Source organism: Oncorhynchus keta, chromosome 29 (assembly GCF_023373465.1).
Source record: "Oncorhynchus keta strain PuntledgeMale-10-30-2019 chromosome 29, Oket_V2, whole genome shotgun sequence".
Taxonomy (NCBI): Eukaryota; Metazoa; Chordata; class Actinopteri; order Salmoniformes; family Salmonidae; genus Oncorhynchus; species Oncorhynchus keta.
In genome coordinates this window covers 19936957-19961716 of record NC_068449.1, presented here as the reverse complement: position 1 = coordinate 19961716, position 24760 = coordinate 19936957, and the positions used below count along the sequence as shown (strand labels likewise).

The following is a 24760-nucleotide window of genomic DNA, read 5'->3' as shown; positions in this document are numbered from 1 at the left end:
AATGACCGTGTATTACAGTGTTCTACGTGCCAATGTATTACAGTGTTGTAAATGATCAGGTATGACAGTGTTCTAAATGACCAGGTATTACGGTGTTCTAATTGATCAGGTATTACAGTGTTCTAAATTACCAGGATTTACAGTGTTCCAAATGAACATGTATTACAGCGTTCAAAATGACTGTGTATTACAGTATTCGAAATGATCGTGTATGACAGTGTTCTAAATTACAGTGTTGTAAATGACCATGTATTACAGTGTTGTAAATGACCATGTATTACGGTGTTCTAAATAACCATGTATTACAGTGTTGTAAATGACCATGTATTACAGTGTTGTAAATGACCATGTATTACGGTGTTCTAAATAACCATGTATTAGTGTTCTAAATGACCATGTATTACAGTGTTCTAAATGACCATGTGCTACAGTGTTCTAAATGACTGTGTATTGCAGTGTTCTAAATGACCAGGTATTACAGTATTCTAAATGACCATGTATTGCAGTGTTGTGAATGACCATCTATTGCAGTGTTCGAAATGACCGTGTCTCACAGCGTTCTAAATGACAACCTTTAACAGTATTCTAAATTACCATGTATTCTAAATGGCCATGTATTACAGTGTTCTAAATTACCATGTATTAGTTTTCTGAATGACCGTGTATTACAGTATACTACTCTTTCTTCCCCCTTTTTTTAATTCCACCTTTATTTAACCAGCTAGACCAGAAGAGAACAAGTTCTCATTTACAACTGCGACCTGGCCAAGATGAAGCAAAGCAGTGCAACAAGAACAACAACAAAGAGTTACACATAAACAAACGTACAATAAAATGACCATGTATTACAGTGTTCTAAATGACCAGGTATTACAGTGTTCTAAATGACCAGGTATTACAGTGTTCTAAATGACCATGTATTAGTGTTCTAAATTACCAGGTATTACAGTGTTCTAAATTAACATGTTTTACAGTGTTCTAAATTACCAGGTATTACAGTGTTCTAAATTAACATGTTTTACAGTGTTCTAAATTACCAGGTATTACAGTGTTCTAAATTAACATGTTTTACAGTGTTCTAAATGACCAGGTATTACAGTGTTCTAAATGACCAGGTATAACAGTGTTCTAAATGACCAGGTATTACAGTGTTCTAAATCAACATGTTTTACAGTGTTCTAAATTACCGTGTTCTAAATTACCGTGTATTACAGAGTTCTAAATGACCGTGTATTACAGCGTTCTAAATGACTGTGCATTACAGCATTCTAAATGACCGTGTGTTACAGCGTTCTAAATGGCAGCTTTCTAAATGACGTTGTATTAAAGTCTTCTAAATGACGTGTATTACAGTGTTCTAAATTACAGTGTTTTAAATGACTGTGTATTACAGCGTTCTAAATTACAGTGTTCTAAATGACGTTGTATTAAAGTCTTCTAAATGACGTGTATTACAGCGTTCTAAATTACAGTGTTTTAAATGACTGTATATTACAGTGTTCTAAATTATGTGTATTACAGCGCTCTAAATTACAGCGTTGTAAATTACCGTGTTTACAGTGTTCTAAATGAACGTGTATTACAGCGTTCTAAAATACAGTGTTCTAAATGACCATGTATTACAGTGTTCTAAATGACAGTGTATTACAGCATTCTAAATTACAGCGATCTAAATGACCGTGTATTACACTTTTCTAAACTACCATATATTACAGCATACTAGTTTTTTTGTATTTTGATTTCACATTTGTTTAAGGTAGGCCAGAAGACATCAAGTTCTCGTTTACAACAGCAACCTGGCCAAGATGAAGTAAAGCAGTGTGACAAAAGCAACAACAAAGAGTAACACATAAACAAACGTACGATAAAATGACCATGTTTTACAGTGTTCTAAATGAAGAGGTATTACAGTGTTCTAACTAACCATGTATTACAGTGTTCTAAATGACCGTGTATTACAGCATTCTAAATGACAACGTATTACAGTATTCTAAATGACCATGTATTCTAAATGGCCATGTATTACAGTGTTCTAAATTACCATGTATTCTAGTGTTCTAAATGTTTTTTGGCAGGCTATTTCTGCTATATATTTCATTTTCTCATTCTTCTGCTTTTTTTGTGACTATAGTCTTTCTCCTTTTTTCACAGATACAGTATGTTTTGTTTGATAAAAATATTTGATCTTTATGCTTATATATAGCTGGAGCTGAATGTGTATTATTAAATGCAATGGAGTCTACAGCTAGGTTAGAAATTGTGCAGAAGGGAATAACGATAATGGTAATCCTAAATGATTATGCTGACATGAGGATTTCCCTCAGTATAAATTTAGTGTTAACATGTTAATCCTTAGGTCATACATTCAGAGAGAAACGTAGATTGGATCGTATTTGAGATTAGGATGATTCATAATAACCAGCCACAGAAATAGCCCTCTCTGGTCACGCTCCCATCTCTGACCCTGTCATTAACATGGATAATGCATCCATTGACCGGGCAGGAAGAAAACGTCACCTTCGGTTACTGCCACTGTTCTCCTATCACCCCCTCATGTGGTGCAGAAGGGCAGGGGGGCCAGGTGGATGAAACGTATCCTAGATGATGTATACAGCAGCTCTCCTTTCCTTTCAGTCATTGGAAACCCGCCTAAACAGACACACACGACACACTGCTATCAATTTAGGGCCACTGCAAAGACAGCCCAATGAGAGGGTGGGAGGAGGTAGGGAGGCGATAAAGGGAGCGAGAGAGAGTGGGAAGGGGTGTGTGTGTGTGTGTGTGTGTGTGTGTGTGTGTGTGTGTGTGTGTGTGTGTGTGTGTGTGTGTGTGTGTGTGTGTGTGTGTGTGTGTGTGTGTGTGTGTGTGTGTGTGAGAGGAGGGAGGGATGTGTGTGTGTGTGTGTGTGTGTGAGAGAGAGAGAGAGAAAGGGGGGGGGGGGAAGCTCTCTGTATGGCTGTGATAGTCTCTCATCCTGGATACTGCCTTTCCTCTCTGGTTTTGTCCCTTTCACTGGCCACCCTGTGTCCCCAGGAGCAGGCAGCGGTGTAGCGGCACACGGACAAGTTGTTAGCCACGGAGGAAGCTGGGGATGAATCATCCCCCAAAAAGAGCCATTGAGATGGCAGTGTGTGCGTCTGCCTGGAGGGAGGGACGCGTCAAGCTTTCTCAAGCAAGCAGCAGCCTGCAGTGTGTGCCTGCTTGAGAGCCAGCCCTCCTCGACTGTGTGTGTGTGTATATTCTTGTGTGAGGGTTTGTGTGACGGAGTGTGTATAACGAGTGCTTGTGTACAGTGTATGTGTGTGTGCACACTCTTGCTCGCAAGCCTCTGCCCTTCCTGGAGGAAAGGCTCTCCTTTTCAGCGAACCGCAAGGTAAGGAGCCTGCCATTTTTATAGCACTAATTTCTCCCTCCACAGACCCTGTTTATTCCCTCTGGGGAGGGGGGATGGGGGCATGGGGGAGAAAAAAGGAAAAGTGGCTTAGCTTCATTGATAAAGAGCGGGCTACTGTGTGTGTGTGTGTGTGTGTGTGTGTGTGTGTGTGTGTGTGTGTGTGTGTGTGTGTGTGTGTGTGTGTGTGTGTGTGTGTGTGTGTGTGTGTGTGTGTGTGTGTGTGTGTGTGTGTGTGTGTGTGTGTGTGTGTGTGTGACGACTGCAGGCAACAGCGTTGGTGGAGGAGATGCAAATACAGAGGGAGAGAGTGACAGAGAAAGAGAGGGGGAGGGAGAGAGAGAGCAGAATGCAGTATGCCCATGTGGTAATAAGGGAGAGAAGAAAATACTATGAAAAGCTGATTGGGTGATGTGCTGGATTCTGGGAAAGGCTGCATCTCAGAAAGGAGCTGCTTTCACCTTCTGCCCACCCACCTCACGTTCTCTCTCTCTCCCTCCATCCCTCTCTCTGTCCTCAGCTTCTGTTGAAAGGGTGTAACCTCAGTTTAGCTGGTGAGCAAACAGAGTTTTGACAATTTAATCATGTGAAGATAATACAGACAAAGCTATAGCATTTAATGCTGATTACATGTATGCACTGACAATAAAGGTGCTTATTGTTGTCACTATGCATCTGTCCTTATCTGTGACTGTGAGCTGAGAGCTCAGGTGAACTCTATAGCTTTATATCAGACGAACACTGAGTTGAATTGGATCCAGCTGCTGCATGTATAGTTATGCTTACGTGGATGCCGAGGGAAGGCATCCACATAAGCTTTCTTCTTCTGCTCAGTGACAACATGCACAAAATGTGTTCCTTTTGTGAGTCAGGATGGTTGTACTGTACACAGTTCTTGACTTGGGCAGGAGCTCTGCTGGGGACCGGCCCCTCAAATGTTCTACTGCTTGAGCTCCTGTTCCTCTTTTAGAACATTAGCTCAAAAAGTATTGTGGAGTTCCTGCACCTAAATATAAACACCTATTTCATTCCAAGTCAAGCACTGACTTGATGATACAGAGAATACATGTTCAGGGAATAGCAGAGACCCAGTGGCAGACTGACAGTTAAACAGTCATGTCATTTCACAAGGTCGTATACTATAGATTGCATTATTGTAATAGTCTACGCCACACTAGTCTTGTTTTAAGTAATTAAATCAATTAGAGAATATAATGGTATATAGTTTTCATGGGATTGCTGGTACGGTAAAACATTGATGGATTTCTCTTTACTGTGACCAGTGGTTAGGACTCTAACTACATGCTCTGGAGGGACACACTGCCAATTATGTCTTAAAATAACTGTCCAGTGTTTCCAGATTTCTCTGAAATATGACCTATAATTAATTACAATATAGGTTCAATATTTGTTTGACTTTTTATTTGATTAAGTATGTTACAAAGCAGCTTTTCTGTGTTGAAATGGTGTGAGCGTACCCAAACAACAGAATGGCGTGGGCATATACCGGTCATTCATATACTGTATACCGGTCATTCATATACTGTATACCGGTCATTCATATACTGTATACCGGTCATTCATATACTGTATACCGGTCATTCATATACTGTATACCGGTCATTCATATACTGTATACCGGTCATTCATATACTGTATACCGGTCATTCATATACTGTATACCGGTCATTCATATACTGTATACCGGTCATTCATATACTGTATACCGGTCAGACCACTTATTGGCCTGCTTGTCTTCCTCAGGAGGGTGACATCATCCTCTATGAGGAAATAGCAAGCATTTTTTAAACAGTCAGTTTGTGGTTGGGATTTCGACGTGTTTTTTTTTACCTCCAAATTATGCTTTGGCCACAAATACATTATTTGGGTATGAGTTAACAGAATTTTTACTTTTAAAGTGAGATTTTCACTGGACAGTTACTTGCGGCTAGGTGTCCCGCTAGCGTTCCACTATGACAACATCCTGTTAAAATCCTGTCAAAATACATAAATCGTAATATTAAACATTCATGAAAATACAAACATTCATGAAAATACAAGTGTCTTACATAATTTTAAAGCTTAACTTCTTGTTAATCCAACCGCGTTGTCAGATTTCAAAAAGGCTTTACGGCGAAAGCACACCATGTAATTATCTGAGGACAGCACCCCACATCAAAATACTTTTTCAAACCAGCACAGGTGTCACAAAATCACAAATAGCGATAAAATAAATCACTTACCTTTGAAGATATTCCTCTATTTGCAATCCCAAGGGTCCCAGCTACACAATGAATGGTTGTTTTGTTTAATAAAGTCCTTCTTTATATCCAAAAATGTCTGTTTAGTTGGCGCCATTCATTTCAGTAATCCACTCGTTCAACATGCATACAAACGAATCCAAAAAGTTATTGGTAAAGTTTGTCCAAACAAGTCAAAGGATGTTTCTAATTAATCCTCAGGTACTCTAATATCTAAATAAATGATAATATTTAATACGGAGAGTAGTATGTTCAATAGGGAAGATAAATAACGAAGAGTGCGAACCTCATTCAGGCGCGCAACAAGACTACTTTTCTAATGAGGGACACCTTGAATAAACTACAACTACTTGTTTGTTTTTCAAGAAACAAGCCTGAAACCCTGTCTAACGACTGTTGACATCTAGTGGAAGCCATAGGAACTGCAATCTAGGTCCATTTTTTTGTATATCCCATAGGCTAGCATTGAAATGGCCTGTGATCTAAAAAAAAATTGTCCAGATGGATGGTCCTCGGGTTTTCACTTATCATATAAGTTCTGTTATACTCACAAACATTATTTTAACAGTTTTAGAAACTTCAGAGTGTCTTTTATCCAATGCTACCAATTATCTGTATATCCTAGCTTCTGGGCCGGAGTAACAGGCAGTTTACTTTGGGCACATCAGTCATCCGGAATTTAGGATACTGCCCCTAGCCTTAAGAAGGTGTATTCCCGTCTGACTGCAGCAGTATGACATACAGCACTTACCTCTCATACCATTAATAAAGTTGTAAGTAGTTGACCCCGTTTGACTCAGCTGAATGGCCCCTGTGCACCTGCAGCACAGCACAGGGATGTTTATTTTACCTAGCAGGCTAAGGGCCAGTTAGAGCCATCAGACAGGGAAGTGCTGCTCTGGGACATCCTGGATCAACAGATCTATAGAGCTCAGCTCCCCCAAACCAGAGAAGGTTAGGAGTGGCAGAGGCTCCCCTCCTAGGTGCTGGTGGATTAATTGAGGTTAATCAATAATCAGCACTCATGCAACTTGATGAGTCATTAATTTACCCCATTCTACATTTTGTAAGTATGTTTAATTAATTGGTGGGGGGGAGGCTACAGCTTGGTCACTCTGTATACCACAGCCAGCGGTAACGAACACGCCATGTGTTTGTGTCTCAGGTTTCTCACTGATATTCAAGAAGGCCAGGTAGGGAGTGATAGAAAGAGCAGATGAAAGGAGAGTTTTAATATTCCACACAGCCAGATGGACATAGAGTATGTTACTTGGGGGTGAGTGACGCGTCATGCACACTCATGGGTCCTCTTCTCACTTCATTACTTCTTTTGGAGCCTTTTTTATAATTTTTCCCTTCACGGTCTAGCACTGCCTTAGAGTGCTGTCAGAGCGATGGCAAATGAAATTATGCACCCCATGGAGAAGCACACAGGTGCTGCTGGGACATACTTCTTCCTATACTGTATGTACCCTTACCATACAGCCCAGCACTGTGTGCACATGTTGGCCTGCCAGAGGAATGCTTGCTTAGCAGTCATGTTCGCTAGGGGAGAGGAGAGCTGAGGAGAGGAGAGTGGTTATTAAAAGCTTACTGTGGCCAATGGCCATGACCAAGTAAAATGAGGACGGGGTGCCCAGCAGTCACATTGTGTGATGAGACAGTGGCCATACTGGATGAAGGAATAAGAACTGAGCTGCCGCAAATTGACAACATGGGAGATTAAAAAATCTTTGTCATTTTGTCTCTGGGAGAGGTGCGCTGAGGATGAAGCGGTGAAAGATGAATCATGGCTTCATAGGGAGAAGGGTGTACAGTAAAGCTCGCTAGGGAGGCCCAATGCATCAATAAATTAGACCCCTGAGAGTCCATTTGACCTGCTTCATTGATCCGGCCAGATGATACGACTTTATCCGCTGAGAGTCAGATTGTTTAAAGGACTGGTGGAAGCCAGGAGCATCATAAATTAGACAGAGTGCGTGTCAGTAGTATACTTTACTTACCTACTGCCTATAGGCCTGTGGTACAGTTAGAAGTACAATATATGACCGGGCGGTTTGGGGGCTAGGACTCATTAGAGCACTCATTTGGTACAGGCATGTTTCAGCAGCATCCCTGTAGACATGCAGTGAATAGCACATCAAAGATGACGACTTGAGAGGTGCTGCATTTACAATGTCATTATGTCAAAGTTCTTGGGCTAGATAAGAGCTAACTTTTAATGTACATGACTCGTACATGTTAGTGTTTAATCGACTCTGGCCTAGTGGAGATCAAAGCCATTTTGTCTCCCACTTACTGGGCCTGGAGAATCTGTGCCAATCTAATTCAGGCAGAATGATGTATATTCTTTGTCAAGCTCCCCGTCCTCTTCTCAAATCCCTCTTATCACGGCTTGTTTACAGCCAGCGAAGCCAGTCAAGGTTGACATATAAAGACATTGAGTCTCTTGGTGTTGAGGAGGGATGACAACATGCAGCAAGATAATAAAGTGAGACAGCAAAACAAGTGAAACGTCAGTGGCAGGCGACAGTGACAGCCCTCACTCAATACCCCCCCTTCCCCTCTCGCTCTCTCTCTCTTTGGTCTGTTCCTTCTCTCAGACTATTCCTCCACTCCATACTATGAACATTCAACCAAAAGTGATGTGTAGTCATGCACTGTGTCTACCCTACAAGCTCAGAAAGCACAAAGTTGTTGGATAAGGACATGTATGTATTGTCCTGTCTCTGGCTCCATATCTGGGGCTGTTTTCTGTTCATTCAGTGACTAAAAACATGAGGAAAAATCATTCAGGTTTTTTTTCTAACCAGAATGTCCGTGGTTGATGCAGTCTAATGACCAGTGACCTCATGGGTGGAATGTTTCTCATATGTTTGATAATTAATAAACAATAAAAACATGTAACACAGTAAATACAGTGTTTCCATGTCAAACGGTTATGTTATATTTCAGTCTTCTGTGATGTATATAAAGTGTAATATTGGGATGAAAACTCAAAATGTAATACATTTCAACTCTATATCTGACATGGTACAGGTGTCTTGTTTTTTTTAGGCCCATAACCATGTGTGAGAGGTGTATACTTTGGTTTCAAAGTAGATTTGTTTACCAAGAAACACTTTGTGACCCTGATTTAGCTCACTGCAGAAGAAGGTTGAGACAGTTCTGACTTTCTTACTTCACAGGAGTCTTTATCTCTTGCAGGGACAGATGATGTAGTTCAGTGAATTTTACATTCTCACTTTTCAAAAATATTGTTCTTTTTAGAGCCATGAATGTGAAAATAATCTGGTTCTGCTCCCAAGTGTGATCTTTATTTGAGCTAGCGATATAATAATACGGTTGGGAAATGCTGTTGTTGTAGCACTTGCTCAAATAAAGACCACATTTGGGAGGGGTAAGCAGCATGCACAAATTAACCTTCTTTATTTTCATAGCATTTTATTTTTGTCTAGCCCTTATAACACATTTGATGTGTGTAATTCATCTCCTTGAATACGCTGTATTTTAGTGTCCTGTGCCCTCTGCTCAAATAGCTCCTGTTATATTGAGTAATTGTAACATGATTATTGATTATCAGCAAATAAAATAAATGTTTCCTCTATGAGGAAGGTCTGTCCCTAGTGACTCTACTGTCTGGCATGCTATAACACGGCTGCTGGGAGCACAGTCACACTCTGGCAACAATTAACTTAGTGCAGGTTCTATAGCGTGTCTCGCTTTTTGCTTGCACACGACTTGCATGATACATCAGACCACCTATTAATGAAATATGCATGTAGGGAGTGTGCCTTTTTGTCTCATATGAATCTAGCTTCATTACACCTGTTTAACACAATAATCATTACGCATGTTGACTCATCTCTGTTATTGCCTCTAGAAGTGACTTTTTAGAGAAAACAGGCAGTCCTACTGAATGAAAGGACAGCATCAACCACAGTCATAAACACTGAAATTGTGCCGTCCACTCACGTCCAGTTCTTGTTTACCTTTCTCTTACCCTCAGAGTGTGTGTCTGTGTGTGTATGCGCGCGCGTTCGTCCGTGTGTGCGTGATTGTGTGTGCGCTGAGAAGACAGACCCCTCCACCCCAGTCCCCTTGAGGGACAACACAGTCTCATTACACTCAAAGGGCAAAATGGTCATCATAATAAAGCTGATAGAAGAGCACGGCACAGATCCAGCTGTGCTATTTAGCCTTTCATTATGCTTATTTCTGCATTGACAAACGGAAAGAGGATTACCTTCTGTCCTTTCTCCCACCCACAACTCACAATTTGACACAAATCTTGTGCACAACAAACATGCGTCAAGAGAAACTGTGTCCTAAAATTGGATCAGAGGAGGGCTGAACACAGTGGACACGCTACTAATCCTACAAGCATAGTTACCTACACTCTCCATACATCAGTACAAGCATGCCAAAACAAGATAGAAATGGAATCAGGGCAAAATAGGGAAAACGCTCACTTGAGCTTGGCGGACTCAAATCTAATACCTCTCTTATCTCTCTGTATCTCTTTCTACCCCCTCCCACTCAACATCTCCAAATCTGGCTGATATAACTATGGTAGGGGGGTGCATAAGCTATCCCTCACCAGTCCTGTCCATAATTGATTGACAGGCTTGTCTGCCTGTTAAAGCTGCTCAAGGGGAGTATGGCTGTTGTTAGATCTGGAGATGAGCGTAGGGTGTGAAGGCATGTTTGGGGCCTGAGGTATGTTGTTTACAGGGCCACTGACATACTAGACTTATAGGCTGTCTGTTTGAAAAATGGGGCTGTAATTCATACAAAAGAAATGAGAAAGGCTAAATCTCAGGAGTGATTATTGGTCAGACTGTCACTGTACTACCAGAATAAGTATGCCTTCTGACAAAAGTAGGCCAGTATGACTGATAAAGATTTAGCATGTGTGTCACGCCCTGGTCAAAGTATTTTGTGTTTATCTTCATGTATTGGGTCAGGCCAGGGTGTGGCATGGGGTTTTTGTATTGTGGTGTGTTTTGTCTTGGGGTTTTGGTGTGTATGTATTGGGATTGTAGCTAGTGGGGTGATCTAGCAAAGTCTATGGCTGTCTGGAGTGGTTCTCAATCAGAGGCAGGTGTTTATCGTTGTCTCTGATTGGGAACCATATTTAGGCAGCCATATTCTTTGAGTTTGTCGTGGGTGATTGTCCTTAGTGTCCTTGTAACTGTCTAGTGTTAGTTTGCACCAGTTTAGTCTGTTTCGGTTTTCATTACGTTTATTGTTTTTGTATTGATTCGTGTTTACTTTTTTTTTTTTAAACATGGATCGCAATCTACACGCTGCAGTTTGGTCCGACTCTCCTTCATCACACCAAGAAAACCGTTACAGAATCACCCACCACCAACGGACCAAGCAGCGTGTCAACAGGCAGGAGCCACAGGAGAGATGGACATGGGAGGACGAACTGGACGGTAAAGGACCCTGGGCTCAGCCTGGAGAATATCGCCGCCCCAAGGAAGAACTGGAGGCGACGAAAGCGGAGAGGCGCTGGTATGAGGAGGCAGCACGGCGACGCGGATGGAAGCCTGAGAGTCAGCCCCAAAAATGTCTTGGGGGGGGCTCAGGGAGGGTGTGGCAGAGTCAGGAGTCAGACCTGAGCCAGCTCTCCCTGTTTATCGTGAGGAGACAAGGAGGAGACCAGAACCAGAGCCGGTGTTGGAGGTGAGCGAAGCAGAGACTGTGAAGGAGTTAAGGGGGAAATTGGAGGAGAGAGAAATGAGGGAGTTGCTGTGTTGGTGCTTTAAGCATGGAATTCGCCCGACCGAACGTGTCGGGATTTGATGGCACCTGAGTTAGCGCTCCATAATCGTCCTGAGGTGCGTGTTAGTCGGCTGGTGAAGTTGGTGCCAGCCTCACGCACCAGGCCTCCTGTGCACATCCCTAGCCATGCATGTCCTATGCCAGCACTGCTCTCAAGATCTCCAGTACGCCTTCACGGTCTAGCCCATCCTGTGCCACCTCCACACCCCAGCCCTCCGGTAACAGCTCCCCGCATCAGGCTTCCTGTGCGTGTCCTCGGTTCAGTTCCACCAGTGCCAGCACCACGCATCAGGCCTACAGTGCGCCTCGCCTCTCCAGCGCTGTCGGAGTCTTCCTCCTCTCCAGCGCTGCCGGAGTCTCCTGCCTGTTCAGCGCAGCCAGAGCCTTTCTCCTCTCCTGTGCTCCCGGAGTCTCCTGTCTGTTCAGCGCAGCCAGAGCTGTCAGCCTGCATGGAGCAGCCAGAGCTGCCAGCCTGCATGGAGCAGCCAGAGCTGCCAGCCTGCATGGAGCAGCCAGAGCTGCCAGTCTACACGGAGCAGCCAGAGCTGTCAGTCTGCATGGAGCAGTCAGAGCTGTCAGTCTGCAAGGTGCTGCCAGCCTGCATGGAGCAGCCAGAGCTGCCAGCCTGCATGGAGCAGTCAGAGCTGTCAGTCTGCATGGAGCAGTCAGAGCTGTCAGTCTGCATGGAGCAGTCAGAGCTGTCAGTCTGCATGAAGCAGCCAGAGATGTCAGTCTGCATGAAGCAGCCAGAGCTGCCAGTCTGCAAGGAGCTGCCAGTCTGCAAGGAGCTGCCAGTCTGCACGGAGCAGCCAGAGCTGCTAGTCTGTAAGAAGCCGCCAGAGCTGTCAGCCTACATGGAGCAGCCAGAGCCGCCAGTCAGCATGGAGCAGCCAAATCTTTCAGTCTGCCAGGATCCGCCAGTCAGCCAGACTCTTCCAGATCTGACAGACTCTTCCAGATCCGCCAGTCAGCCAGACTCTTCCAGATCTGCCAGTCAACCAGACTCTTCCAGATCTGCCAGTCAACCAGACTCTTCCAGATCTGCCAGTCAACCAGACTCTTCCAGATCTGCCAGTCAACCGGACTCTTCCAGATCTGCCAGTCAACCGGACTCTTCCAGATCTGCCAGTCAACCGGACTCTTCCAGATCTGCCAGTCAACCGGACTCTTCCAGATCTGCCAGTCAACCGACTCTTCCAGATCTGCCAGTCAACCGGACTCTTCCAGATCTGCCAGTCAACCGGACTCTTCCAGATCTGCCAGTCAACCGGACTCTTCCAGATCTGCCAGTCAACCGGACTCTTCCAGATCTGCCAGTCAACCGGACTCTTCCAGATCTGCCAGTCAACCGGACTCTTCCAGATCTGCTAGTCAACCAGACTCTTCCAGATCTGCCAGAACTGCCAGTCGGCCAGGATCTGCCAGGATCTGCCAGTCGGCCAGGATCTGCCAGTCGGCCAGGATCTGCCAGTCAGCCAGGATCTGCCAGTCAGCCAGGATCTGCCACCAGCCAGCCAGGATCTGGTAGATCTATCTACCTGCCTGAGCTTCCTCTCACTCCTGAGGTTCCTCTCACTCCTGAGCTTCCTCTCACTCCTTAGCTTCCCCTCAGTCCCGAGCTGCCTCAGTCCCGAGCTGTCCTTCAGTCCCGATCTGCTCCTCAGTCCAGTGGGGTTCTGGGTGAGGACTACTAGGCCATGGTCAGCGGCGAAGGTGGACTATCCAGGGACGCAAGGAGAGGGGACTAAGACATTTACTGAGTGGGGTCCACGTCCCGCGCCGGAGCCGCCACCATGGACAGATGCCCACCCGGACCCTCCCTATTGTTTTGAGGTGCGTTCGGGAGTCCGCACCTTGGGGGTTCTGTCACGCCCTGGTCGAAGTATTTTGTGGTTATCTTCATGTATTGGGTCAGGCCAGGGTGTGGCATGGGGTTTTTGTATTGTGGTGTGTTTTGTCTTGGGGTTTTGGTGTGTATGTATTGGGATTGTAGCTAGTGGGGTGATCTAGCAAAGTCTATGGCTGTCTGGAGTGGTTCTCAATCAGAGGCAGGTGTTTATCGTTGTCTCTGATTGGGAACCATATTTAGGCAGCCATATTCTTTGAGTTTGTTGTGGGTGATTGTCCTTAGTGTCCTTGTAACTGTCTAGTGTTAGTTTGCACCAGTTTAGGCTGTTTCGGTTTTCATTATGTTTATTGTTTTTGTATTGATTCGTGTTTACTTTGTTTTTATTAAACATGGAGTGCAAACTACACGCTGCAGTTTGGTGCGACTCTCCTTCATCACACCAAGAAAACCGTTACAATGTGTCCCTTTGACAAGTGATTTTAAATGATTGTTTGTTCTGAGCCATCAATCGTTTAAAATGTAATTGTCAAAGGGACTGGTGTCAAAGTGATTGGTTCTGTGTTCATGGCAGAAATTTGGATTCATGCTATATTGCTGGTGTGTTCATGGAGTTAGAAAGAAATAAACCAGTGTAGCACAATTTGGAATGGCCTCATCCTCTTTGGCTTTTGATATCCTTGACAGCATCTGCCCAAGTTTTGCTTCAGCACTTTTGTAGGATTCAAGCCAAGCTGCATGGGGTCAAGTCCCTGTAGTTCAGAGGCATTTACAGTGGGGCAAAAAAGTATTTAGTCAGCCACCAATAGTGCAAGTTCTCCCACTTAAAAAGATGAGAGAGGCCTGTAATTTTCAACTATGACAGACAAAATGAGAAGACAAAATCCAGAAAATCACATTGTAGGATTTTTAATGAATTTATTTGCAAATTATGGTGGAAAATAAGTACTTGGTCACCTACAAACAAGCAACATTACTAGCTCTCACAGACCTGTAACTTCTTCTTTAATTTTAAGAGGCTCCTCTGTCCTCCACTCGTTACCTGTATTAATGGCACCTGTTTGAACTTGTTATCCGTATAAAAGACACCTGTCCACAACCTCAAACAGTCACACTCCAAACTCCACTATGGCCAAGACCACAGAGCTGTCAAAGGACACCAGAAACAAAATTATAGACCTGCACCGGCTGGGAAGAAGAAATCAACTGTGGGAGCAATTATTAAGAAATGGAAGACATACAAGACCACTGATAATCTCCCTCGATCTGGGGCTCCACGCAAGATCTTGATCACAAGAACGAGAAGAAGATTGGGAGAATGTTATATGGTCAGATGTAACCAAAATATAACTTTTTGGTAAAAACTCAACTCGTCACGTTTGGAGGACAAAGAATGTTGAGTTGCATCCAAAGAACACCATACCTACTGTGAAGCATGGGGGTGGAAACATCATGCTTTGGGGCAGTTTTTCTGCAAAGGGACCAGGACGACTTATCCGTGTAAAGGAAGGAATGAATGGGGCCATGTATCATGAGATTTTGAGTGAAAACCTCCATCAGCAAGGGCATTGAAGATGAAACGTGGCTGGGTCTTTTAGCATGGCAATGATCCCAAACACTGCCCGGGCAACGAAGGAGTGGCTTCGTAAGAAGCATTTCAAGGTCCTGGAGTGACCTAGCCAGTCTCCAGATCTCAACCCCATAGAACATCTTTGGAGGGAGTCTGTGTTGCCCAGCAACAGCCCCAAAACATCACTGCTCAAGAGGAGATCTGCATGGAGGAATGGGCCAAAATACCAGCAACAGTGTGTGAAAACCTTGTGAAGACTTACAGAAAACGTTTGACCTCTGTCATTGCCAACAAAGGGTATATAACAAAGTATTGAAATAAACTTTTGTTATTGACCAAATACTTATTTTCCACCATAATTTGCAAATAAATTCATAAAAAATCCTACAATCTGATTTTCTGGATTTGTTTTCTCATTTTGTCTGTCATAGTTGAAGTGTACCTATGATGAAAATTACAGGCCTCTCTCATCTTTTTAAGTGGGAGAACTTGCACAATTGGTGGCTCACTAAATATTTTTTTGCCCCACTATGTGACCAGAAACCATTATTACAGCAAGTGCAAGTTTAGCTCCACATGCATGTGTACTTATTTTCCTATGGGCTGAAAAATCTATAAGATATTGTTATCTGGACATTCATAAGTTTAGTAGATTTGTGAGAGGTCGGTATAAGTGCAGATGCATGTTATTACATCTTCTAAACCAATATTCAGCTCCTACTTTTCAATTAATTTTGTTGAACATGAATCAAGATACTGTATTTTTTTATTTGGGTCCAAATACTTGGTTATTTATTTCGTAATGTCCATGTATACCGAATGGAAACACATAGAAGGAATACAGTGATGTATAATGAATGCTGTTGTGTTCTGTTATCTGCAGGTCTGCATGGCATTGATGCCTCATAGATGATGCCTCATCAATGATGCCTCATAGAATAGCACAGAGCAGTGAGAGCAGCTATTCTGTTTGTGACGGTATCAGCCCATCATCACTGGCATCGGATGACTGTAGCAGTTTGCATTTCACTCATGAGTAAATATTGATTGATCTGCTGGTACAGGAAACACAAGCGTAGTGTATAAATATTTGGTTCAGTACTGCCAACATCTGCACTTCACAGTGCTGAACAGACACAGAACCAGAGAACCGGGCATATGGAGTGAAAAAAACAAAAAAACAGTAGTGTATTTTCTGTCTATTTCGAGCCTTTCGTTACTCAACCTCAAAAGACAAACAGGCCTTAAAAGCCTTTTCATGTTTTAGAGTGAAAAACTAGGTCCATGTCTGAAAACACAGCCAGGTTTACCCTGCTCTGTGGTCCCAGCTCCATGCTGCCAGTGTGATTGCATGCCGAGTTGGAGAACGCTGCAGTAGTGATTTCCTCAACTCCCACAATGCATCATGGCAGATGTTGGGTATTCTACTGATGGCATCTTTGTTGTGTTAAATGTGATGGTGTGTCATGACAACTTGTTACAGTGGGCCACCAGCCATGTTCCCATATCAACAAACATTAATCAGTTCTCCAACAATACTTTATCTTTTTATTTTTTTTATTTATTTTTTTTACCCCCCTTTATCTCCCCAATTTCGTAGTATCCAATTGTTTAGTATTGTCTCATCGCTACAACTCCTGTGCGGGCTCGGGAGAGACGAAGGTTGAAAGTCATGCGTCCTCCGATACACAACCAAACCAAGCCGCACTGCTTCTTAACGCAGCGCCATCCAACCCGGAAGCCAGCCGCACCAATGTGTCGGAGGAAACACTGAGAACCCAGAGTCTCTGGTGGCACAGCTGGCTCTGCAGTACAGCTGGCGCTGACCTTAACCACTGCGCCACCTGGGAGGCCCAACAAGACATTATCAAAGAGCAGCTCATATACAGCAGTATATTTTCAACTAATTATGGACACGTAAATGTGGGTGAATTATGTCCAAGTACAGCAAATTAAATTATATGTAATATAATTGATTACTGTATCGTGGTACAAAATGATTGACACTTGATAAAGATGAGCAAAACTTATGGTATGAAATAAATAATTCAAATACAGAGCTCTTTTGTATGCTACAAACAAGTATTTTATACTAATACAATTGTTCAGGGAAAGAGATTTTGATGAAAAAGTAATTAAAAAATTCTCAAAAAGGTAGGGGTCAAAATGATTGACATCCCTGTTTTCAATACCTTTCAATACCTCACCTTGCAAGGATAACAGCACTGACCCTTTTTCTAAAATGTTTTATGAGTTGGAGAACACACTGGGAGGGATCTTTCAGATCCTTGATATCCTTTGTCTGCACTTATGGACTGCCCTCTTCAATTCAAACCACAAGTGTTCAATGGGTTTCAAGGCCAGAGACAGAGATGTCCATTGCAAAAGGTTATTGATGGTGGTAGACTCCAGCATAGGGACATTAGGGGTGGTAGACTATGGTGGTTATGGTGGTAGACTCCAGCATAGGGACATTAGGGGTTATGGTGGTAGACTCCAGCATAGGGACATTAGGGGTTATGGTGGTAGACTCCAGCATATTAGGGTTAGGTAGACAGCATAGGGGTTATGGTGGTAGACTCCAGCATAGCATAGGACATTAGGACATTAGGGGTTATGGTGGTAGACTCCAGCATAGGGACATTAGGGGTTATGGTGGTAGACTCCAGCATATGGTGGTAGACTCCAGCATAGGGACATTAGGGGTTATGGTGGTAGACTCCAGCATAGGGACATTAGGGGTTATGGTGGTAGACTCCAGCATAGGGACATTAGGGGTTATGGTGGTAGACTCCAGCATAGGGACATTAGGGGTTATGGTGGTAGACTCCAGCATAGGGACATTAGGGGTTATGGTGGTAGACTCCAGCATAGGGACATTAGGGTTATGGTGGTAGACTCCAGCATAGGGAAGGTAGGGGTTATGGTTAGGGGTTATGGTGGTAGACTCCAGCATAGGGACATTAGGGGTTATGGTGGTAGACTCCAGCATAGGGACATTAGGGGTTATGGTGGTAGACTCCAGCATAGGGACATTAGGGGTTATGGTGGTAGACTCCAGCATAGCAGGGGTTATGGGGTAGACTCCAGCATAGGGACATTAGGGGTTATGGTGGTAGACTCCAGCATAGGGACATTAGGGGTTATGGTGGTAGACTCCAGCAGACTAGGGACATTAGGGTTTATGGTGGTAGACTCCAGCATAGGGACATTAGGGGTTATGGTGGTAGACTCCAGCATAGGGCATTAGGGACATGGTGGTAGACTCCAGCATAGGGAACATTATGGTGGGTAGACTCCAGCATAGGGACATTAGGGGTTATGGTGGTAGACTCCAGCATAGGGACATTAGGGGTTATGGTGGTAGACTCCAGCATAGGGAACGTTAGGGGTTATGGTGGTAGACTCCAGCATTAGGGGTTATGGTGGTAGACTTAGCATAGGGGGGTTATGGTGGTAGACTCCAGCATAGGGACATTAGGGGTTATGGTGGTAGACTCCAGCATAGGGACATTAGGGGTTATGGTGGTAGACTCCAGCATAGGGACATTAGGGGTTATGGTGGTAGACTCCAGCATAGGGACATTAGGGGTTATGGGTGGTAGACTCCAGCATAGGGACATTAGGGGTTATGGTGGTAGACTCCAGCATAGGGACATTAGGGGTTATGGTGGTAGACTCCAGCATAGGGACATTAGGGGTTATGGTGGTAGACTCCAGCATAGGGACATTAGGGGTTATGGTGGTAGACTCCAGCATAGGGACATTAGGGGTTATGGTGGTAGACTCCAGCATAGGGACATTAGGGGTTATGGTGGGTAGACTCCAGCATAGGGACATTAGAATGGTGGTAGACTAGGGGTTATTATGGTGGTAGACTCCAGCATAGGGACATTAGGGGTTATGGTGGTAGACTCCAGCATAGGAACAGGGTTAGGGGTTATGGTGGTTATGGTGGTAGACTCCAGCATAGGGACATTAGGGTTATGGTGGTAGACTCCAGCATAGGGACATTAGGGTTATGGTGGTAGACTCCAGCATAGGAACATTAGGGGTTATGGTGGTAGACTCCAGCATAGGGACATAGACTCCAGCATAGGGACATTAGGGGTTATGGTGGTAGACTCCAGCATAGGGACATTAGGGGTTATGGTGGTAGACTCCAGCATAGGGACATTAGGGGTTATGGTGGTAGACTCCAGCATAGGGACATTAGGGGTTATGGTGGTAGACTCCAGCATAGGGACATTAGGGGTTATGGTGGTAGACTCCAGCATAGGGACATTAGGGGTTATGGTTAGGGACATTAGGGTTTATGGTGGTAGTGGTAGACTCCAGCATAGGGACATTAGGGACTCCAGCATTATGGTGGTAGACTCCAGCATAGGGACATTAGGGGTTATGGTGGTAGACTCCAGCATAGGGACATTAGGGGGTTATGGTGGCATAGGGGGACATTAGGGGTTATGGTGGTAGACTCCAGCATAGGGACATTAGGGGTTATGGTGGTAGACTCCAGCATAGGAATTAGGGGTTATGGTGGTAGACTCCAGCATAGGGACATTAGGGGTTATGGTGGTAGACTCCAGCATAGGGACATTAGGGGTTATGGTGGTAGACCCAGCATAGGGACATTAGGGGTTATGGTGGTAGACTCCAGCATAGCATTATGGTGGTAGACTCCAGCATAGGACATTAGGGGTTATGGTGGTAGACTCCAGCATAGGGACATTAGGGGTTATGGTGGTAGACTCCAGCATAGGGACATTAGGGGTTATGGTGGTAGACTCCAGCATAGGGACATTAGGGGTTATGGTGGTAGACTCCAGCATAGGGACATTAGGGGTTATGGTGGTAGACTCCAGCATAGGGACATTAGGGGTTATGGTGGTAGACTCCAGCATAGGGACATTAGGGGTTATGGTGGTAGACTCCAGCATAGGGACATTAGGGGTTATGGTGGTAGACTCCAGCATATGAACGTTAGGGGTTATGGTGGTAGACTCCAGCATAGGGACATTCGGGGTTATGGTGGTAGACTCCAGCATAGGGACATTAGGGGTTATGGTGGTAGACTCCAGCATAGGGACATTAGGGGGTTATGGTGGTGGTAGACTCCAGCATAGGGACATTAGGGGGTGGTAGACTCCAGGTTAGGGTAGACTCCAGCATAGGGACATTAGGGTTTATGGTGGTAGACTCCAGCATAGGGACATTAGGGGTTATGGTGGTAGACTCCAGCATATGAACTTTAGGGGTTATGGTGGTAGACTCCAGCATAGGGACATTCGGGGTTATGGTGGTAGACTCCAGCAAAGGAACGGAAGGGGTTATGGTGGTAGACTCCAGCATAGGAACGTTAGGGGTTATGGTGGTAGACTCCAGCATAGGGACATTAGGGGTTATGGTGGTAGACTCCAGCATAGGGACGTTAGGGGTTATGGTGGTAGACTCCAGCATAGGGACGTTAGGGGTTATGGTGGTAGACTCCAGCATAGGGACATTAGGGGTTATGGTGGTAGACTCCAGCATAGGAACGTTAGGGGTTATGGTGGTAGACTCCAGCATAGAACATTAGGGGGTGGTAGACTCCAGCATAGGTGGTTAGACTCCAGCATAGGGACATTAGGGGTTATGGTGGTAGACTCCAGCATAGGGACATTAGGGGTTATGGTGGTTAGGTGGTAGACTCCAGCATAGGGACATTAGGGGTTATGGTGGTAGACTCCAGCATAGGGACATTAGGGGTTATGGTGGTAGACTCCAGCATAGGGACATTAGGGGTTATGGTGGTAGACTCCAGCATAGGAACGTTAGGGACATTAGGGGTTATGGTGGTAGACTCCAGCATAGCATTAGGGGTTATGGTGGTTATATGAACGTTAGGGGTTATGGTGGTAGACTCCAGCATAGGGAACATTAGGGGTTATGGTGGTAGACTCCAGCATATGAACGTTAGGGGTTATGGTGGTAGACTCCAGCATAGGGAACGTTAGGGGTTATGGTGGTAGACTCCAGCATAGGGAAGTTAGGGGTTATGGTGGTAGACTCCAGCATAGGGACGTTAGGGGTTATGGTGGTAGACTCCAGCATAGGGAAGTTAGGGGTTATGGTGGTAGACTCCAGCATAGGGAAGTTAGGGGTTATGGTGGTAGACTCCAGCATATGAACGTTAGGGGTTATGGTGGTAGACTCCAGCATAGGGACATTAGGGGTTATGGTGGTAGACTCCAGCATATGAATGTTAGGGGTTATGGTGGTAGACTCCAGCATATGAACGTTAGGGGTTATGGTGGTAGACTCCAGCATAGGAACGTTAGAAGACGTTAGGGGTTATGGTGGTAGACTCCAGCATATGAACGTTAGGGGTTATGGTGGTAGACTCCAGCATATGAACTCCAGCATAGGGACATTAGGGGTTATGGTGGTAGACTCCAGCATATGAGACGTTAGGGGTTATGGTGGTAGACTCCAGCATATGAACATTAGGGTTATGGTGGTAGACTAGCATGGTTAGGGGTTAGGTGGTAGACTCCAGCATATTAGAAGACGCATATGAACGTTAGGGGTTATGGTGGTAGACTCCAGCATATGAACGTTAGGGGTTATGGTGGTAGACTCCAGCATATGAACGTTAGGGGTTATGGTGGTAGACTCCAGCATATGAACGTTAGGGGTTATGGTGGTAGACTCCAGCATATGGACGTTAGGGGTTATGGTGGTAGACTCCAGCATATGAACGTTAGGGGTTATGGTGGTAGACTCCAGCATATGAACGTTAGGGGTTATGGTGGTAGACTCCAGCATATGAACGTTAGGGGTTATGGTGGTAGACTCCAGCATAGGGACATTAGGGGTTATGGTGGTAGACTCCAGCATAGGGACATTAGGGGTTATGGTGGTAGACTCCAGCATAGGGACATTAGGGGTTATGGTGGTAGACTCCAGCATAGGGACATTAGGGGTTATGGTGGTAGACTCCAGCATAGGGAACGTTAGGGGTTATGGTGGTAGACTCCAGCATAGGGACATTAGGGGTTATGGTGGTAGACTCCAGCATAGGGACATTAGGGGTTATGGTGGTAGACTCCAGCATAGGGACATTAGGGGTTATGGTGACTCCAGCATAGGGAACGTTAGACTCCAGCATAGCATAGGGACATTAGGGGTTATGGTGGTAGACTCCAGCATAGGGACATTAGGGGTTATGGTGGTAGACTCCAGCATAGGGACATTAGGGTTATGGTGGTAGACTCCAGCATAGGTTAGGGGTTATGGTGGTAGACTCCAGCATAGACGTTACAGCATATAGGGGTTATGGTGGTAGACTCCAGCATTATGGTGGTAGACTCCAGCATTAGGGGGGTTATGGTGGTAGACTCCAGCATAGGGACGTTAGGGAAGTTAGGGGTTATGGTGGTAGACTCCAGCATAGGGACATTAGGGGTTATGGTGGTAGACTCCAGCATAGGGACATTAGGGGTTATGGTGGTAGACTCCAGCATAGGGACATTAGGGGTTATGGTGGTAGACTCCAGCATAGGAACGTTAGGGGTTATGGTGGTAGACTCCAGCATAGGACATTAGGGGTTATGGTGGTAGACTCCAGCATAGGAACGTTAGGGGTTATGGTGGTAGACTCCAGCATATGAACGTTAGGGGTTATGGTGGTAGACTCCAGCATATGAACGTTAGGGGTTATGGTGGTAGACTCCAGCATATGAACGTTAGGGGTTATGGTGGTAGACTCCAGCATATGAACGTTAGGGGTTATGGTGGTAGACTCCAGCATATGAGACTTAGGGTTATGGTGGTAGACTCCAGCATAGGGGTTAGACTCCAGGGGACATGGTAGACTCCAGCATAGGGAAGTTAGGGGTTATGGTGGTAGACTCCAGCATAGGGAAGTTAGGGGTTATGGTGGTAGACTCCAGCATATGAACGTTAGGGGTTATGGTGGTAGACTCCAGCATATGAACGTTAGGGGTTATGGTGGTAGACTCCAGCATATGAACGTTAGGGGTTATGGTGGTAGACTCCAGCATATGAACGTTAGGGGTTATGGTGGTAGACTCCAGCATATGAACGTTAGGGGTTATGGTGGTAGACTCCAGCATATGAACGTTAGGGGTTATGGTGGTAGACTCCAGCATATGAACGTTAGGGGTTATGGTGGTAGACTCCAGCATATGAACGTTAGGGGTTATGGTGGGTGGACTATTTGTGTTTTCCTCCCTCTAATGCACTGAAAGCCTGTGGGCTTTGGCCAGGCAGACTGTGTGCTCGTCAGTAAAAGGGCACAGAGAATGAATAAGCCTTAATAGATATCCTTCATTACACACAGGCTTACAAACCTGTCCCCCCAAGACAGGTTATAAGGCACAAAAGCAAATGACAGACAGAAAGAAAGTCTGGAAGATGAACATATCACGGAGAGAATATTTTTTAGACTGACAGATTGGAGTTTATTCACTTGTATTTCGTTTTCTAATGGAAGTGTCTGATATGGGGAACATGTAACGTACACATTGATGGATAATTGACTGTTCATAGATTAAAGAAGCTGTAAGTGACTTTATCAATGGTAACTGCTAATTTAGAAAAATAATGTATTGAATGTGTCTACTTCTTGTCTATGCAGGGCCGTCTTGACTTTGGCAAGCTGTCAGTCTTCTGGACCTGACGATGTTTCGTAAGAAGAAAAAGAAGAGGCCAGAGATCTCAACACCAAAGAACTTTGAGCACCGGGTGCACACCTCGTTTGACGCCAAGCGGTGCTGCTTTGTGGGCCTGCCGACCCAATGGCAGAGTCTGATAGAGAACCTCCGTAGGCCCAAGCCTATGGTGGACCCCTCCCGGATCACCTCCGTGGAGCTCAAGCCAAAGAAGGTACTGGACCTTATTCTCAGCTCACTTTCCTGTTTGCACATTTTTTTTTCTCTGAACGTATTATTTAACAGACAAAAAGTGCTGAGAATGTATAGGATTTTATTTCTGAGATTATTCCAGTTTTAGTAAGCCTCAAAACCCTCCATCAAAAGTGTTTTTATCAGAGGCTATAACGCCCTTTAGATCTTCAGCAGAGTTACCCTGCTTTTGTCGTCTAACGTTTCCCTAGTCCAGTGATGGCAGTGTGGTTGACAGCACTTGCTGTTCTCCCTGTCATATTTCTTTCTTATCTATCACGGGGCTCAGCTAATGACCCTGCTGTGTACATTGACTGTACTACCCGAATCCTTGAAGTCTCCAAGATTTATTACTCAATGCAGGAAAATAATAACGATCCATGGCTGAGGGATAGAAAGTGCACGTACAGCAGTGGAAATGCCAGTGAGCAAAAAAGCCTGCATATCTAAGGATTTCTGCACTAGGCTGAATACTCATGCCGATATGCCCCTTACAAAAACACAACGCATTTTCATTACCACCATTGGATAAATTTCAGTTTTGCATTTCAAAATCCCAGTGTCAGCTTCTGAAGCAAGGTCATGGTTTTAACAGGATCATCAGGATTGAATTGGTAGTACAGAGGAGAATTGTGTTCTGTATGTAAGTAATGTAGCGTTTACGGCAGAGGCAAAGGTTGGAGAGGTTACAAAAATAATTATTACATTTGAGACATTTGTACAATAATTCGCAATTTTGTCATTTGTAAAGAATTTGAAGTGGGATGTTAATTAGTTTAGCTAAGTTACCTGTGCAGCTGTGAGAGCTGACCAGAGCACCATTCCAAAGACAGAGAAACATAGGAGACTCTCGTGATGATGAACAGAACTTTACTTTAACCAGAGATTGAGTAATCAGCCAATTGGCCTTTCTCTAATAGGTTCAACTGGAAGGCCCAACACATTTTTTAAGTCTGTGTCATCTTGTTTTGTCAGGGCAAGGTAATGCTCTTTTTC

The 24760-nt window shown here is 44.6% G+C and overlaps 1 protein-coding gene across 1 annotated transcript in view; it reads left to right on the top strand.

The window, feature by feature from the left end:
- The first annotated feature begins 3028 nt into the window (after positions 1–3028).
- LOC118362421 (serine/threonine-protein kinase PAK 6) overlaps positions 3029–24760 on the top strand; it is a 31467-nt gene continuing 9735 nt past the window's right edge. The window contains exons 1-2 of the mRNA XM_052486164.1: positions 3029–3373; positions 23500–23747. Of these exons, the coding sequence (XP_052342124.1) occupies positions 23544–23747 (204 nt within the window). The 5' untranslated portion in view covers positions 3029–3373; positions 23500–23543. The remainder of the gene's footprint in view (positions 3374–23499; positions 23748–24760) is intronic.